Source organism: Actinia tenebrosa, unplaced genomic scaffold, assembly GCF_029948245.1.
Source record: "Actinia tenebrosa isolate PJP-AT-01 unplaced genomic scaffold, QUT_ActTen_1.0 PGA_scaffold7__59_contigs__length_16204524, whole genome shotgun sequence".
Classification (NCBI taxonomy): Eukaryota; Metazoa; Cnidaria; class Anthozoa; order Actiniaria; family Actiniidae; genus Actinia; species Actinia tenebrosa.
Window position 1 is genome coordinate 9126825 of NW_028292584.1, and position 18317 is coordinate 9145141.

The 18317-nt window shown below is 37.0% G+C and overlaps 2 protein-coding genes and 1 long non-coding RNA gene across 5 annotated transcripts; 1 reads left to right on the plus strand and 2 right to left on the minus strand.

Annotated features, from left to right (window-relative positions):
- The first annotated feature begins 200 nt into the window (after window positions 1–200).
- Window positions 201–4572, plus strand: LOC116303699 (uncharacterized). 2 transcript variants are annotated; one of them, XM_031713286.2, is made up of 6 exons: window positions 201–458; window positions 537–589; window positions 1592–1718; window positions 2189–2437; window positions 3545–3700; window positions 4209–4572. In XM_031713286.2, exons 1-6 carry the CDS (start codon window positions 294–296, stop codon window positions 4431–4433), a joined length of 975 nt encoding a protein of 324 aa, XP_031569146.1. In that variant the 5' UTR covers window positions 201–293; the 3' UTR covers window positions 4434–4572. The 2 variants fall into 2 exon arrangements, with proteins under 2 accessions (XP_031569146.1, XP_031569145.1); XM_031713285.2 differs by having other exon boundaries at window positions 201–589; window positions 4209–4571.
- Window positions 1506–7175, minus strand: LOC148905515 (uncharacterized). The gene is made up of 3 exons (XR_016121730.1): window positions 6995–7175; window positions 3600–3689; window positions 1506–2232 (listed from the first exon to the last, which is right to left on the minus strand). It is a non-coding gene; the product is annotated as an uncharacterized LOC148905515 (long non-coding RNA).
- Window positions 7176–10821: 3646 nt separating this feature from the next.
- LOC116303696 (uncharacterized) lies at window positions 10822–17004 on the minus strand. 2 transcript variants are annotated; one of them, XM_031713281.2, is made up of 5 exons: window positions 16804–17004; window positions 15504–15577; window positions 14903–14950; window positions 13981–14040; window positions 10822–13070 (listed from the first exon to the last, which is right to left on the minus strand). In XM_031713281.2, exons 2-5 carry the CDS (start codon window positions 15565–15567, stop codon window positions 12190–12192), a joined length of 1053 nt encoding a protein of 350 aa, XP_031569141.1. In that variant the 5' UTR covers window positions 15568–15577; window positions 16804–17004; the 3' UTR covers window positions 10822–12189. The 2 variants fall into 2 exon arrangements, with proteins under 2 accessions (XP_031569141.1, XP_031569142.1); XM_031713282.2 differs by lacking the exon at window positions 16804–17004 and adding an exon at window positions 15745–15980.
- Window positions 17005–18317: the final 1313 nt, after the last annotated feature.

Here is an 18317-nt window from a genome sequence, read left to right on the forward strand (position 1 = left end):
CTGTTATGCTGCTAGCGATCTTATGTCATTATATATATTCAATATCGACTATATATATCCCTCATATGATATTTTAATTTTTATGTGTATAATTGTTTTAGAAACAAGGTTTGGGATTTTTTATCAGTCGTTGGGTTTCCTGTGTACCGATAGTGATACCGCTGTCCAAAGCCATTGAAGATTCAAAATAAAGATTTCAATGAAAGATGAAAGGCGTTTGTTGAAAATACAAACGGGAAAAATAAGTTTATCTCCAAATTTTACAGCCACTTTCTTGATTTTTTGCGATCATTATGAATGGTCTGAAATCCTTTTTCGGATCTGAGGTAGAAAAGCTCCCTCGAGCGATGAAAGACGACGGTGCAAAAAGAGGCTTATTGTCCAAGTCAAGTCAGAACGGGCAAAATGACAAGCCAAGCTTACGACATACTCTTTCTCTTACTTTTCTCTTTGTGGTGGTAAATATGATCTTAAGAGTGAAAAATGCTTCGTATTTAAGAAAGAGTCGACTTCATGTTTTCTTCCTCTGGTTACAGTCTTTGATGATTTTAGTATTTCTGTGGATATCGAGGAAGAGAAGACGATGGAGGTATGTTTAAAGTGTATATGACACGAAAAAATTTTAATGTTAAAAATGTGTAGTTTATTGGCATTAATAAGAATATCACGGTTAAATTTGTTCCAAAAACGTATTTCTCTAGAAATTCAAAAATTTTTAGCACGAGTTGTGACGTCATTTTGTTTACAAGTCTCCAGATTTAGTTGCAAATACATGAAATATGTTTGAATATAGAATCTTAATTTCAAGTAGTACACTTTTCAATTTTCCAACATTGGAAGAGTACTACGTAAGCTATCAAATGAAGCTGACTAAAATATGTCTTTTGTTGTTAATTTATATGAATTACAATTTATATTTAGTACATTACTACTGAATCTAGAGTACGTGTCAACAAAATGACGTCACAAATTGGGATTAACTTTCGCAAATATCTCAAGAAATAAGCTTTTGAAACAAATTTTGTTACGATATATTTATTATTACTAACAAACTATACATTTTAAATGATGGAATGTTTTCGTGTCATATACACTTTAATATAAAACTGAGATGTCATTCTTTTCCCATTCCCCCCCCCCCCCCCCCCCCCCCCCAAATTGATAAGGACCTTTAATTCGTAAGCTTCAAGATCAAACAGCCATCCTGGTGTCACTAACATTGAAAGGAAATTTTGGTCCAATCATGTGACTCAAAATCGCTTATAAAGATAAAAATAACAATGAAACAGCCCCAACGTTGGTTGATCTAATGCACATATCATTGTTAAGCCCCTGGCTGAAGGGGCAGGTAGTTACCGTCCATCCCTCCATCCATCCATCCATCCATCCATCCATCCATCCATCCATCCATACATCCCTTCACCCCTCCATCCATCCTTCCATCCATCCCACAACCCTCCCTCCCTCCCTCCCTCCCTCCCTGCATCCATGCATCCATCCATCCATCCATCCATCCCTCCCTCCATCCATCCTTCCATCCATCCAATTCCTTTGTTCAGGTTAAAAATAATCTTGTTGCTTTTTTTCCCAGTTTTATTTATCAGACGAGACATCTTAAAGCTCTTCCAGTCCTTTGTTGCTATGTTATCCACATATCAATAAATGAATATTATTCTAATGGCTACAAAAACACATCAGGTGGACCAGAAGTGCTACAGGTTGGCATATATTGTATTCATGCAATTAAGGAATATACACTTTACATAATTAAAAAATATAAGGCCAAACAAAAACAAAAAGTGTGTTTCCTGTTGCATAAGAAAAATAATTGGAGTTGGTAGGTCAGATTTTACTGATATAAAAGTGGAAATGAGTTTACTGGGAACCCTGTGGTGAATTTAGGAATGTAAAAATATTAGGGTCGGCAAAAATCCGCAAGAAAATTAGGATCGGTCGTGCAACAGGAAACACACTTATTTTTTTTGTTTGGCCTAAAATATGAGCACATGTTGCTGTGCTGTACCATGATAACACACTTGAAGCTGTAGAGCACATGAAAAGCAAGCTTAGGAACATGAGGCATGACGTAATGTGTCTCTTGCTTTTTAAGTGCTTTACAGCTCCTAAAGTGTTTTCCAAAGCAAAAATTTTTTTTTACATTTGTGGTAAAATTATCTTTTTTTTCTAGCTTGGCCTGGCTTCTAGTCCACTGATGATGATCCTTTCCTATATCTGGTTCCATGAAAAAGCACATGCAAGCTTGGTTACTGTATTTGTCACACTTGTTTCACTTATACTAGTTGTCCTATACTGTTCAGAAAATGATCCATATATACCTTTTCAATTTACTTTTTCGCATGGAATATTTGGTTTGATTCATGGCTTATCGCTCGCTATATTTGTGCTGACCTCCAAGAACTACTTAACTGTCCAAGAGGTAAAGAATAATTCTTTTGCTATTTCATCTAATATTAGACCTTTTTTTTGGATTCCTGAAATACCATGCACTAGGCATCATATTTTGTATTAGCAAAATATATTGACCTTTCTCACACCACAGCCATGTTTTCCATAACAATAAATTTTCTTCTGTGTAGCCTCACATTCAAGCATTTCAGAATCAGGTTACACAGGCTTAAAAAAGGTTTTTTGAGCTGGCAGGACTTGACCTCTGGTCACCTTGGTGAGAGGCGAGCGCTCTCACTGCTACACCTCCTGTGCTTCCCCAAGGTTGTTTTAGTTACTGTAAACAAGGTTTGAAAATTGTTTACTTAGTCATGCGCATTGTGTTAACGGCCACTAGTTAAAGTAAACAACTTTTAAACATGTTTAAAAAGGTCTGTCGTTTCCCTGCTAGCAGAGCCTATTTTTCTTTTGTTTTGGTGGAGTGAGAAAAATAAACTCTGCCAATGTAGGACGTTATGCTTGTCACGCCTGCGTGGTGTAACTTAGCAAAGCTGTCATGATTTTAACAGCCGCTCTCGTCAAACAACATTTGGCGCCACGGTGTGTTACATTTGCTCTTGTGCACTACGTGTGCCCAGTAAAAACCACTTTTAAAACTGGTTTTGTTCATCCATGATCATGGACATCAGTGTATCAAAGGAAACGCTCTAAGTCAGCAAGGTCTACCTCCTCCCCGCCTGAAAGAAGGGAGAGAAAGAGGAGAGACTCTGCTAGCAGGGAAGTCTGGTGTGAACAGACGTTTGGGAAGCATGGGTGGCGTAGCGGTGTGAGAGCTCGCCTCTCATCAATGCGACCCGAGTTCGAGTCCCGCCAGGTATGGTGTCGTATATGAGTAGAGTTGTTTGTTGGTTCTCTCCTATGCTTCAAGGGTTTTTCCCCAGATTCTCCGGTTTTCCTCCCTCCTCAAAAATCAACTCCTAAATTCCAATTCGATCACAGAATGAGGGTCACAGGTTTGTTAGCCACTGGCTATTAAGTGCTCCCCTCCTGAAAAAAGGACTGGCTATTAGATCATTTCAGCAATGGCTTCAGTGTATTCATAAAACTGACTCAATAGTTGTCATACATTTTTTCCTAGATGTCGGTTTCTCAGCTTATCCATTCCATTAACATCGGCTGTGTCCTGTTCTTACCGTTTGTGATCTTGTTCAATGGAGAGATTGACCTCCTTATTGCTAATGGCCTCTCCTCTCATGGTGGCTTCTATAATGTTTTCCTCACAGCTTTAATTTTGGTAAGAAATAAATTGTTAATTTTCTAAATAATATTAATATTGAGGCTATTTACTGGCTACATAGGAGATCTGCATAGCAGGACTTAAAATAACGGCCAGTAAGTCACCGGTCATGATAACCAGCCAACAAATTAGTTTTAACTCTGTCATACCTCGTTTCTGGCTTAACATTACTGGTCAAAATGACTGACAAATGCAAAGATTTGACCGGACAAGTTCCAATTCTGGGCAGACATTGTCTGATGCCCAGCCGTTATTTTAAGCCCTTTGATTGGCAATTACTGTGCCCAAAGTCAGGATACTGGACATCCTGCAGGCATAGATGGGATTATAATACTGACCGCTCGCTCGCTCAGCCAATCAAAATTTTAAGATACCGAACTAAAAAAATAAGTTGTACATCATGCTACTTTACTAGCAAGCTTGTTTTAAATAATCTCAAATCTTTTTAGTTTATAAATTAGAATCAAAGTTAACTGTGTTTTGTTTCTTTTTTTATTATTTGCAGGCTTTGCTTAGAATATTTGACCAGATTGCAAGCTTCTACCATATTAAGAATGTTTCCAGCCTTCTTCACATTCCTGCTCGGAACTTTGCTTGGGTACCTGCGACTTTAGCGATTACATTTTCCTTGAAAATGGAGCTACTGGTGTCAACATTCCTTGGATTTTGGATGGTTAGTGTAATATTTATTGCCGTACTCGTTGAGAACATTACAGAAATTAATTCTTGATTATTTAATCGAGTTAGTATGACAGTTAATATATATATTTTAGCTAGCCTAAGGATATTAATTTTGCAAAATTTTTGTCAACTAAGTTACAAATTAATTTGATTCATCAATCAATTAATTAATTAACTTAGTACAAGTCTATTTAAGGGGCAGGGGGTGGGGTACTATGATTTGGGGACATACTGGGGGGGGGGGGGGGGGAGTGCTTAAAAACTTGGTGACGGTCTTGAATGGTTGGTTAACCATGGAGGAGGCGGTAATAATATTTAAGGAAAAAATGCCAAATAATCATTGCTTACCACATCTACCCCCATCTCTTCATGCCACCTCACCCAATTTAAGTCATGGATTTGGTATTACTTAGTTTTGAGAATAACAGTCCTGTACCGTAGTTCATTAGGCCTTTGTCTTGATTTAAATTTGAAATGTTTTTCTCAAGTTTTCCTCAATCTCCCTCCTCAAAACATGTCAATTAATTATTTGAGAAAGTGTAGCATTCAATCTGTGAGTTACCTGTGCCCTGACTTACATCAGTGCATAGGTTGTTTCAGGGTTCGATTTGTGATTTGTGAGTTAGCTGTGCCTCAGCCCAGAGGTTGTTTCAGGGCTTGCGATCTGTGAGTTAGTCATGCCCTGACTTAGATCAGCCCAGAGGTTGTTTCACGGCTCAATCTGTGAGTTAGCCATGCCCTGGCTTAGATCAGCCCAGAGGTTGTTTCAGGGTTCAATCTGTGAGTTAGCCATGCCCTGACTTATTAGATCAGCCCAGAGGTTGTTTCATGGTTCAATCTGTGAGTTAGCCATGCCCTGACTTAGATCAGCCTAGAGGATGTTTCAGGGTTCAATCTGTGAGTTAGCCATGCCCTGACTTAGATTAGCCCAGAGGTTGTTTCAGGGCTCTATCTGTGAGTTAGCCCATGCCCTGACTTAGATCAACCCAGAGGTTATTTCAGGGTTTGATCTGTGAGTTAGCCATGCCCTTAGCTACAGTAGATTAACCCACAGGTTTTTTCAGGGTATTGCTGGACTCTAGTCTCCTTTACAGGCATTGAATACTACAGCTGTAAATCTAACCTATATTTTCCTATTGTGTTGAGCTCCCTTTCTCTATAGTTAATATGGACCAAATCCACTTGGGGATTGACCACATGCCATTCAATCTCAAAGGGTAGCATTTCTTTGTTTAATGGTTGCACATGATGAAACAATCGAATAGACTCACATGAACATGGATACAACTCAAATGAAGAATCTTATTCTAAAGGGAATGGCATGTGGTCTGTAAAATCATGGGAAAACATTACACCGAGACAAATAAGATCTATTGGACTCCCTGTGGCTAGGTGTATATCTGTTTCACATAGTATTACTACATAGTATATACCTGTAGCCACTAGAATCATCAGGGGAGTGGGGAGGGGGATGGAAGGAGGGAATCCGGGATAAAAAGGGGCCCAGGCGACAGGGCAGAAGAATGGTTTTTGGCCTTTCGCCATAAGGACAGCTTTACGTATTCAAGCTCAATGTTTTGTAAAGACGTTCTTTTGGAGCCAAATGGCAAAATATCAAATGCGACCAAAATTTATTGAATGCGTATTTGAGATATAAAGCCGTGTACTTTGAGAGAGGTGATATTTTGATCAGCAGAAAAACTGACATTTTCGTGAATACTAATAAGTAGCCTTTACTCTAATTTGACAAAATTTCGTCACGAGTTTCGAGCAGCAGTGACAAATGAATCGCTTAAAAATTTGGAGTATTAAACTCAGTTAAATAAAAAAATCGTGAAAGTAGCGGGCTTGTCGTTTTTCTGCCCTGTCGGCCCAGGTAATTAATAGATATTGAAGAAATAGAAACAAGTCTGTGAAAGAGCATGATGTGTAGAGTTATAACGCACGAGAAGATTGTCAGAAGAAAAGAGAATTGTGACACCTCTCTTAAAGTGTCAGTCTGCCAATGCCCAAGTGCTTTATAACTTCACAAAGTACAGCAAGCAGGCTTTTTATTTTATTTTTATAAAATAACTGTTGAATCTGGCGTTCTGATTGGTTGGGAGCGTGTGCTTTATGAGAGCACACAGCATGCGCATGCACTTTCAGTTGCGTCATTCTTATCTAAAATAACGGTTATTGTAATTTGCAGAACACTCGAGAAGCACCCCGCCACGTGTCGTTCTTTTCCTAACACTTCTATCTTGTTTCTCTCTCGTTCTGCCAACCCTCGCGTGCTTTATAACTGCACAAAGCACGCGCGCACGCTTTGTATTTCTTCATTATTATGACATACAAGTTAGAGTAGCCATTATTTTGAATACAAATGACCAGGTAGAAAGTGAGCTGGTGTGCTGTGTACTCTCATAATGCACAGTCCTTTTCTGAGTTCGATAAACAGGGTGCATTGTGGTATATAGATAATCAGTACAAAGTATAAGACATGAAGAACAAAATATGTTTGATGACAGTTTTTTTACAAAGCTTGATAGGAACTCTTATATGCTCCAAAAATGGTCCGTATAATATCTGTAGATAGATAAATATATTTATAATAAAACAATTCATTACCAAAAAGGGGCTCTTGACTCTGTCAGATGACAGCCAGAATGACAGCTGTAAATCAGGATTTTTTCTTTTCGGTTCAATATCTGACTTCCAACACTTAGCACTCTGATTATTGACACCTTTTAGGGGTAGAAATCATTAGTTGCCATGGCCACCTGGACAAGCCTCGGGTACCTTTCAAGGATCAGTCATTTTCAAATATTCTGCAGAGCATCCCAGCCCTTCTATATATAGGAGTCCCTCCCCCCCCCCCCCACTCCCCTACCCCCCCCCCCCCCCCCGGGGCTGAGACTTTAACAAAATTTATTGATCTCTTGCTATTTGAGATCCCCAACTCCACTCCCCCCAAAACATACACTATTCTCATTGCATCATCTATCCAGTCTATTATTGACTGATGACTCATCTATAAGCGTTGAATCAGAACACGAGGTCATATACATGTAGGCATGACTAAACTCTTAGACTAATTGTATCATACTTTATGACATGTCGAGTGTACCTATAGTATAACAATAACTATGGTAGCAAATCACAGGAAGTAGATGCCTCGCATACCTTTACATCCGTCCTACAGAATCTAAATCATATCTTTGCTAAAGTTACTTACCTTCCAAGCAACCTGGCCATCAATATCAGAACTCCACAATCAAAATTCTTTGCATGAGTTATCTTGTATTACTTATAAACGAAGCGTTACACAAGTGTTTTTCCGTTACATTATTCAACTCAAAACAGTATTTAAAAAGTTTCTTATAATGTACTATGTTGTTTATTGTGTTCCTTAAAAGTCGGATATTCGTGTCGTAAATTTGAGCTTTGAATTTTAATTTTTTTCCGGTTATACAACCGCCTGCAAGTGTCTAAAAATATTCGGCTTGGGTCAGAGACTTGGGCCTTGCGAGTTGGATTCTGTTCCATTGCGTGAAATTTTTGGGTTATCGATTCGCTTTTTTTTTTCATTTTAGAATGCGGAAAGAATGATTTTGAATCGTACGACTCCGTTTGCTGCTAGTTGGCTCGTATCCCCCTCATCTAAATATCGTAGGTACGGAAAAACCTTGAAATAAGGCTTCCTTCGTACAATTGACAACTATAATAGACACAAGGAGTTCCGTACAAGTCTATTGAACGATTTTATTACAAAAAAATATATATAAATAAACAAATAAAAAAATTAATATAGAATCTTCGCAACATACATTCAGGAAAAAAAAAAAGAGACTGGGCTACCTGTGATTCTTTTAGCTTCCAGACTACCACATACTGGGTAATGTGACAATGACTCCATCACTGACAAATAAACTCATCTAAATCAGTATAAATTATAACCATAGTTTAGCGTGGTTAAATTATGATATATCGACTTGTATCTCTTTCATAGCGTCGCAAAACAAATCTAACGGAACAAAGCAAAATAATTTGTTTTCCATCTCGAATTATGATACTGACAGTGTCTCGATTTTCGCGAAAGAAAAAAGGCACGTCAGTTTTCTTAATGCGTCTTTTGTTATTTTCACTTTCTCACCATTATTGTCATGTTATCTCCATATATAATACTCTGGTTTGAAACAATATCTTTTTAGTTCCAGCTTATGGCGTTCCATCCCCGCCAAAATTGATGGTTTGTATTTGAAGTTCATCACATGAATTTTGCATTCGAGTAAATTTTTTTATGTTATCATCTTGTATTTCATATGCTTCATCAAGGGTTCAACATACGTGTTTTATATTTGTCGTTCATGTTTTATATTCTTGATTGTCGCTGATTCATTCTAAACTCCACGCCACGTATTTGTCCTTTGAGTTTCACATTACAAACTCGACAACTTTTATTTTCAACTCAACTTCACGCTCCGGTGAACTCGGTTGACCTTGGTAGCCGCTGACCTAAAACAACGCAGTCGTAGGTATGAAAAGAAAAGAAAATGGCGGCAGAGTTTGCCCTCTGTTGTTGAAGAGACAATTCGGCAGCTTGATACAAACCGCCAACAGGAGGATGACTGTAGTAGCTTATTGCTTCGTTTAGAGTATCCTAAACCGTACAATTATTAATAAAGGTTAACTACCGGCCTCAATCGTGGCTGGCATTGGATTAGCGATAAAATGCTTAAGGAACGAAAAACAATAGTTTATATCTCATGAATCTAGGGCAGAAAAAGTGTTAACTGGCCACCCAGGTCGCCCTTCTTTCAAGGTTTCTGAAGATCAACGTCTCTCACCTTGTAGAAAGTGGGTTTTCTGTGCCGCAAATAAAGTCTTTTGCTAGGAGTGTCCATAACCATCGAAAGGAGAATGTCTCATTTTGGCATTAGGATATCAGGATAAAAAAAATCTAAGAATTGTATATTCCACGTAGAAAGATTAGTTTTTAAATTTTATTGCGTTTATACACCTATTCCAATAAACGTTGTCTGGGCCTAAAGCAAGAAGCTGACGGCCGCAGTGAATGCTAGATAGTCCCAGTGTAATCATAGTACTTATTTATACGAAACAAATTAAAGACATGAACATTTCCACATGCGGTTTAGATACGGTTTAGGATACTCTAAACGAAGCAATAAGCTACTACAGTCATCCTCCTGTTGGCGGTTTGTATCAAGCTGCCGAATTGTCTCTTCAACAACAGAGGGCAAACTCTGCCGCCATTTTCTTTTCTTTTCATACCTACGACTGCGTTGTTTTAGGTCAGCGGCTACCAAGGTCAACCGAGTTCACCGGAGCGTGAAGTTGAGTTGAAAATAAAAGTTGTCGAGTTTGTAATGTGAAACTCAAAGGACAAATACGTGGCGTGGAGTTTAGAATGAATCAGCGACAATCAAGAATATAAAACATGAACGACAAATATAAAACACGTATGTTGAACCCTTGATGAAGCATATGAAATACAAGATGATAACATAAAAAAATTTACTCGAATGCAAAATTCATGTGATGAACTTCAAATACAAACCATCAATTTTGGCGGGGATGGAACGCCATACCAGCTCGTGTATGAAATACCGGAAGACGAAAGACCTATTTTGCATTGCTGTACCGGAAGCTTATGACTTCCGTTACGTAAGTGCAGGGTTGAACCTCAGTAGCACGACTGAGCGAAGGTTCGGCTACTGAAAAATCAGCCCTTGTTACTAAAATCCCTAGGCTGAAATTTTACCAGCCTTTCAGATTAAAGAAAATGACACAAAGGTTTTCGACACTTGCAACTAATCTTTCGTCGGACCTAAAGTTGAACATCGTCGCTACATTCCTTTTCGTCCATGAACTATATACAACGAAAAAAAAATATTTTATCAACTCGTAATAAATAGGCCAAGCAGAAAATAAAAACATCAAAATATCAGCATGGCTGGGTTTTCTACTTCCTCCAGGAAAAAAAATAACAACATCCTTGTCAACTTTGCTGTCGCGAGTCGATTGTGGCGAAGATACTCGATGAGGATCGTAAAAATTGCCTTTTTTAGTGAAGCTTTGGTTGTAAGTGTAAGTCTTAGTATGTTTTGTACTTAAGCAAATTGACAGGGGAAAAACGCTTGTGGTTTTGTATTTGAGAGTCAGTATTTGAGAGTAACAGGTCAGCGTTCTTTCTTCTGGGGACACTTCTCCAAGTAATGGAACGGCTGAAACAGCTCAATCGATAGTTCATATATGATTCAGTTATGTCCGAATTTTCACAAGAGTCACTCTTCAGTCAAATTCCATTTTGAGGCTTTCGTAATCATATCTAACATAAAGATAGATACAAGGGGGCTAATATATTGGTGGAAAACTGATATCAACAAGTTAAACAAGAAAGTAGCTACGAATTAGAAAAATAAAATAAATTAAAGTCATCATAAACATGGTTTATTCATATATTCAACTATTGTACAAAGATTAGTTTATAATAATATTATCTACAAATACAAACATCTCTACAGTCAGTTCGTCTACAATATATTCTTCATAAAATTACCATCCTGTTCAGATATAGTTATTAACTATGAAAACGATTGATTGAATACACGCAGTAAAGTCGATACTACAATTCTGTCTTGTTAAACTTTTTTTAATTTTCCTTGGAAAAAACGTATGCTAAAAAAGTGTTTATTGAGCTAGATTGTTTTGGATAAGTTTTTTTTACTTACTTGTCGGTATACTATCAGTAAGACAGTATTTTTGTAGGCAATACCAGTTTTACTATAAAAATATAGTCTGGCACAGCCAGAACGTTCAGAATACTTCTGTCTTTACATTGTAAATACTTTAGCTTTGCATTCTTGGCAAAGACTACGTTGTGTTGTTTATGGACTTTGCTTAGTGATTGCTATCGAGTTTTTGTACAATGCACTCGATTCGGCTTGAATAATATGATAAGCTTTATAAACGAACAGTAACGACCTGTTTAGAGTCAACAGTTATTGTGATTTTGCTTAACCCACGAACCAAAACTTAATAAGCAAATACACAAAATAATGAAGAGAAAAAAAGATCTATCCTCTATTAGTCTACTCGAATATTTCAACTTGGGTATATTATTCCCGAGGTACGAAGTAGTCTTTGTTGGTATTGCTACTTAAAAAGCTAAAGAAAGCTAACATGTAGCATCTATGAATAACTTATAATTAGACTATAATTTATGGAAAAAAAAGTTAAAAACTGTAGAATATAGCAGTATAGATATAGCAGTTTTAGCTTCAAAGTTCGATTCTTTATTCTAAACGACTCTTTCTAAATAATAAACAAATTTTTTCGTCAGTTCAATGTGGTCGTTGAGCTTCACTCGATTGCCAGAAACTGTCTGACTGACTTCACAGACCTTCATAAACGCAATTTCTTTTGGATTTCAAAATTTTGATATTAAGGAAAACTTCATTTAAGGTACTTTGCTAAACAAATATGTATTTCACTCGGTCTCTACACAATGTAATTAGCTTGGGTCTCGTGAAATACGGTGCTCTAACTGATCTCATATCTGAGATACCTGTCCACACCTTCTTGTACAAACTGCTAACTTGCAAACTGCATGTCCTAAATTTGACTTGATTTTGCTGCAATATTCTTAGGATTGTTCTTTGCTCCATTAAGTATGGAGTAAGTTCAGGCTTATCTTCAGTATTCTTAGATCAATAACGACCCCATTCACCAGACTAGTGGCTTTGAAACCGTGGATTTCATTGAGTTCCCTCTGCCAAGAGTGAAGATATGGTCAAGCAGTCTTACGCGAATTTGTATACCAGCTTGCTTCGAGGTTTAGTGAGGATTCCTTTGGCGATGTAAGTACGTAGAGACCGGGCAAAGTTCTCGTACTTCATACGAGGTTTATTCCTTCGTTCTCCCCATTCTTGTGCCACGCGTGACGAATTCAGAAACTTAAAAACGCCCCTTTCTTTGTCGATCCATTCGATGAGGTGCGAATACTTCTCAGGGTGGCTTAGAAGCTCGAGAAGAAACTGGCATAGCCTCGGTCTTCCTGATTTAAACGAGCTCTTACATTTTTTTATTTCTTTTTTCACTTCAGTAGGCCTCTTTGTGATCACCAGAGGGCTATGGCTATTCGTAGAGTCAATTTCAAACCAAGGGGAGTGAGCTTCGAGTCTGCTGCTGAAGCTATCCGGTGATTCACTCATTCTTTCGGCTTCATCGACTTTTTTCACCTCGAATGGTGGCTCGCTGTCACTACTGTATTCCGAGAAGTTAGAATCCTCGGGTGTTTTTGGGATAATTTCTTCATTGTCAGCAAAAAGAACCTCTGGTGTGTCGAGCCATTTTTCTCCGAGCTCGGGAACAATATGCATTTCCTGTCCCTCAGGAACAGGAAAATTCCTGTAATTTTCCGACAAGTCTCGCGAGAAAAACGGTGGATACTGGATCAGATTCTTTGTGTCATTTATGAGTTTTTCTCCCCACAGGACATCATCTGGAAAAGCTGTTGGGAAATCTCGTAAAAACGGTTCTGGTTCTGGTTTAGCTCGGGTTCTGTCAAGCTGTAAGCTCAGGCCCACCAATCCTGAGATGTGGTTGAGAGGTTGGTAGTTTGAAGACGCTGTTGCCTCAGGCTTCGTATCGGCTAGGTTTAAGTCACTCCCGTAGATCTTGGCTGAAAAAAATAAGTAATAAAGATCTTGTTAATTAATAGTTGCAAGAGCTTATAACTTGAGATTCATGTAGCTCCTGTATATTTATATATAGTCTTCGTGGAACATCGTGTATGTATCTTCAAGCATCTTCTACTATGGATCTAACCTAGCTTCTTAAAGCCTAGTCTTAACATTTTTTCTAGGCAAGGTCAGCTTAGCTGGCAGTATCTTATCTCCCAGTTTGCAAAAAAAAAAAAAATCACATTAGAATTATAGCTCGCCAGTACCACTATCATAAGATCCACCACCACCATCTCCATTCACTACTGATTACCGACCACCAGCCATGCAGTAATCATCGTCTCCGCCACCACCTCCATGATCATGGACACCACTACCATCATCAGTATACTCCTCAACATCAAGCATTACTAGAGATTCAGAATTTCGTTTTTGTTCTAAGTTTTGGTATCACACCTTTTCATTTTTGTTGTTGTTTTTTTTTGCTATCGCAACTTAAATAATGTCATAAATATGCATGAAGGTTCTTCAAGCGAAAACACTTAGTCTAAGTACGCTATCAATTCTAACTTTTCAACCTAAATAAGGTCTTAGAAACCAGATTGTCAGCAAGTAGCAATATAATTCTGTAATGGTATCTTTTAAATATCTAACAACTTCGAAAATTTCAAACTTTCTCCTAGTCACGAAAGCAATTTAACTTTGTGCCCAGTTTACTGCGCCGTTGCTTGAAAACAAGTGTGCCAAGCAGACACTAAAGCAGACATGTTAAGTGAAAGACATCTACTTTCTCTTGTAAACAATATGAAAAATAGTCCGATTTTGGATAAAAAAACTCGAAGCAATTACTTGTATTTATTGGTCTAGTCTTCTTTTAAACTTTTATTAAATTTAAACGTATTTTCTTACCTTGTCCGCGAAAATTTTCGTTTTGCATCTCAAATAATTCGGTTGAACAATCGTCGCGACCTAAAAAAATGCAAATTTTTTTTTTAAATAACAAAACAATATTATATATTATATATATATATACATACAGCCATTTGCAAAAATTATGGCCGTTTCAAATATACATACAGGTATATCGAAAGTATATCAGACAGGGCGGGATATCTTTCTTGATATTTTTTTCGGAAAGCCCTAGTGATAGACAACTCCAAAAAAATATCAGGGATGATATCTTATAACTTTTGATATGCTTTTGATATACTTGTACATATATATGGAAGCGGCCATAATTTTTGCAAATGGCTGTATATAATATTATATATATTTAATGTCGCAAAGCATTAATTGACTAGAAAGAATGATGTGATTAGACAATTATTTTTCACACACGAAAGTTCAAGTAAGGCGAGTGTTGAAGGCACTTTTGCATGCGGATTTTTATTGATCTAGTTCTTCCCGAAGGTAGCAAGTGGAGGGTGTGTTGGTTTATGAAGGTTAGCGTCTGTAGTGTGACGTGGCTTTAGTTGAGTCGAATTATCACATGAGTGCGTTTATAGTTTAATAAGATTAAGACATGACAAAACGCATGACCAAAGCACGTTCAAAGTTATTTCGATAAACGAACTCATTTCAAAAGAAAGCGTAGAACTTGGAACATTTTCATAGGCTTTCATATCCGCTTCGCCTCTAGACAATAAGCTTCTACTCACCAAGTGACTTTTGTTAATGATTAACTACGGCGATCTGTTTACAATATTGACGCGTTAATAAAAAACTGTATCTAATATTAATATTTTAGTAAAAAATGCTGATTGGTTAATAACATTATTACGGTTATTACTATTTTATTATTGATTTTAAAAAATAGATATTTTATACTCACTAGGAACGATCTGTGCGGTGTTGGGCATTTCTTCTATCGCTTGTATAACTGATGAGAGATATAATACTAACCATAAATTACTGTCGATCGTAATAACACTTGCGTGTTAAACGCCATCGAGTAATCTAGTGGAAAGCTCCAACACTCGACGTTCATTGGCTCATTGGTTCAATTACCCAATGACGTAACTTTCGATTTCTTCTACATCAATAACAGCTATTAATGGCAAGGCTAGACAAGCACTTTGATAGCTTTCTAAAATTACCAATATGATATTGATAACTGAGTTTCGGAGTGCTTTTTTGAGTGCTGATTGTCCTCCCTCTCGCCCTCCCCCACAGTTTCTTTCTTCCCCTCCCTTCCCCTCCCCCCTAAGGCAATTTGTACTCTCTTGCCTCTCCTAGAACTCCATCATGTTCAAAGTGCCATACACCCTCAAATGTAGTAAATAACTTCCATGAACTAAGTGAATGCAGATTTTTAATATTGACTTTATAATCGCAAATAGAAGACTGAATCAACTTATTATGCGTGATAGTGGTGACATTAAGTTCTAGAAATTCTCTCTAATTATATCATGTATATTTTGATGAAATATTACCTTCAAAAATATCATTAAATGCCATGTCAACCGGACTCTGTGAACCAGAAGCTGCCCTAACCATCCCTTTTTATCTGAAATTAAAAAAAGAATTACATTTCAAATACTTTACAGTATAAAACGTTCGAATTAAACACCCCACGCATAGGCAATACCGAAAAAAAATACGCCCACTACTTATTGAGCACTCAGAGAAGAAAGTAGCGTACGAGTGGGTAGATGCGAAACAATTTTCACTCACCTAAAATGCGAAAGCACTGTTAAAACCCCTCGCGAAACGAAACAAAAAAATAATAAAACAAATGTCGGTCGAGTCGAAGAGAACGCGAACGTGAACGACTCTCCTAGTGTACGAACTGTTGAATGACCTCCGTGGTATTAGAACACTTCGTTACAATCTTTGACACACGAGGTTTTCATTGAATTCGGAGAAAATTAAGTAGTATGATCTCATCCTTTGAACAACATCCGCTCCTTCAACGAAATATATACGAAACGTTTGACGTCATATTTGTGTTATCGGATATGCGAGTGATTAGCCAAGCTAAACTGGCGTGACATTACCTCTGTTGCTTCGAAATGTATATATCTATATATGTTATACAGAAACGATATCTATTCTGCTATTTTCCTACGTAATTAGCTGCCATGTTGCTTGGACGTGCGCCAAAATAACCGAAAAGAGATTTATACGTAGATCTTTGACGTAATTTTTACTGTTCGAATGACAAAGATCGCTTAAATAATTTAAGAGTCAATATAAAAAGCAGTTTTCTTTGTTAAGCTGAAGACAAACACACTTCGGCAGCCGTGCGTGATCACATGACAGGAAGCGAATCTCAATATGAAAAAAAGTTGTCTTAGTACGCATCTCTATCGCGCACATCCGGTGTATGTGTAGTCAGTTCGAACCTCGCGGTCAGTGAACACGCTGTAACAAGTTTCGGTTTGGAGAGTGAATGAAAATAAGAATGGGCTTTGTAAAACAACTGCGTGACGCTTGGTGTTTAGCTTGGAATTAAATGATATTTGAAGTCAATTTTTCTTTTGTCTCTGAAAGCCTTTTAAGAGCGGCTTCAAAATTCAATGAAAAAAATTTGACTTTTTCTGACACACCTCCAGTAGTGTGGAAAAAAAAAAAAAAAAAAAAAAAAAAAAACTCAATCAAATGAAGAAAATTATTTGTAGAATATTTGCAGAATTGACGTTGCAAGAAAATTTTTTTAAATCCCAAAAATATGGACACCTAACTAGTAAATCATGCATTTTTGAGAAACATTTTTTAAAAGAAATAACTCACCTTGTAATTCTGCGAATCTTAGAAGAAAAGCCGGGGTATTCTGCCTCTGCACGAGTTTGGTTTTGTATTATTGAGCTGCAGGACTTGAACAACGTGGACTTATTGTGCAATTGCTAACACGCGAGTGCCACACAGGATGGATGATATTTCGGATATACCTTGAACTCCTCAAAGCCTAACTCAAACTGAACTCATCGCATATTTACATAATCCTCTTATGACTCTTAAACTGTCGCGTTTCACGTTGCTAATAACAACCAGACAATAAATACTGTTAGCTGATAGGTCAGAAGTCCAGTTCTGACGTCAATGGATATTTTTTGTTGATCTCTGTAATGCCTTAAAAAATAACATCTGGGACTTTTATCGAATGCATCAGATATTGCTATGAAATGTCGAAACTTTATTTTATTACTGATAAAATTAATTTACTTCTATCATAGAGTCATATTTCCTCGGTAAATCCTTTCGTAGCCAACAGAGTGTGCCTTACGAAGTTTTGTTTCGTCCAGTTTCGACTTTTTTTTTTAATAACTAAGGCTTTTATATACCTTATTGTCAGTTTTTTAAAAGTCGGAATTTCAATTTTAAGGCTTTTAAATTGCTTTTGCGTTTAGTTGCGTTATAGTTGAAGGTTTCTTCAAAAACATGGTATATAAATAAGACTTATATTTGCTCAAAACCAATATACTGGAAGATTCTCTAACCAATATTACACCGATTTAGAGGGGCAGTATGCTTGATCAACAAGTTATTTTGCATCCTAACCTCACGCAACTTGATCGAAACACATATTATTACCCATTTCTGTTGGATATATATATATATATATATATATTAATAAATATTGATCTCTACTCATAGTTTCTACAGTCTACACAGAAGTCATAGAAGAATTCGTATTTTAATCTTGCGCAAAAAAAAAACCCTGAACTTTCTTTGTATAAAAACCAAAGTTCACTTGTTTTTTTCCTCCTCAGATTTTTCAGATGATTGATTTTTCTCGAACAATCTTTGCATGCTTTAACACACGAAAAACTCCATCTTTTGCACTTAGAATCGATTTAAATACGGCACGTAATGAAGAGAATTTTTTTTAGTTCTTCTGGCTGAAGGGCATTTATATTGCCATGGTCTTTCATTCATTTGAAGAATGTGATGATAGTTTACGGGTCACAGACCTTATAAACCTACGTTTAAATTTAGAGGAATACTTCATTTATGACGTCACTAAAGTTCACGTAATCAATATATAGTCTATGTTGGTCGTCTCAGCGTGTTTTATCTGATGTATGAACGACGTTCAGTCACAGTACGATGCATTCGTGTTATGTTATGCACTCTATGTAACACAACTTGCAATTCTATTTTACGAAGGATAGCTTTTTTTGTATCAGTGACGGACAACTTGTCACGCAAGCACAGCACAAATTTTGAATTATAATTCGTGGTTTTTAACTATTAGAATCAATAGAATTAAAGGAGTATTTTTAACAATTACGGTTTTGCAAGTC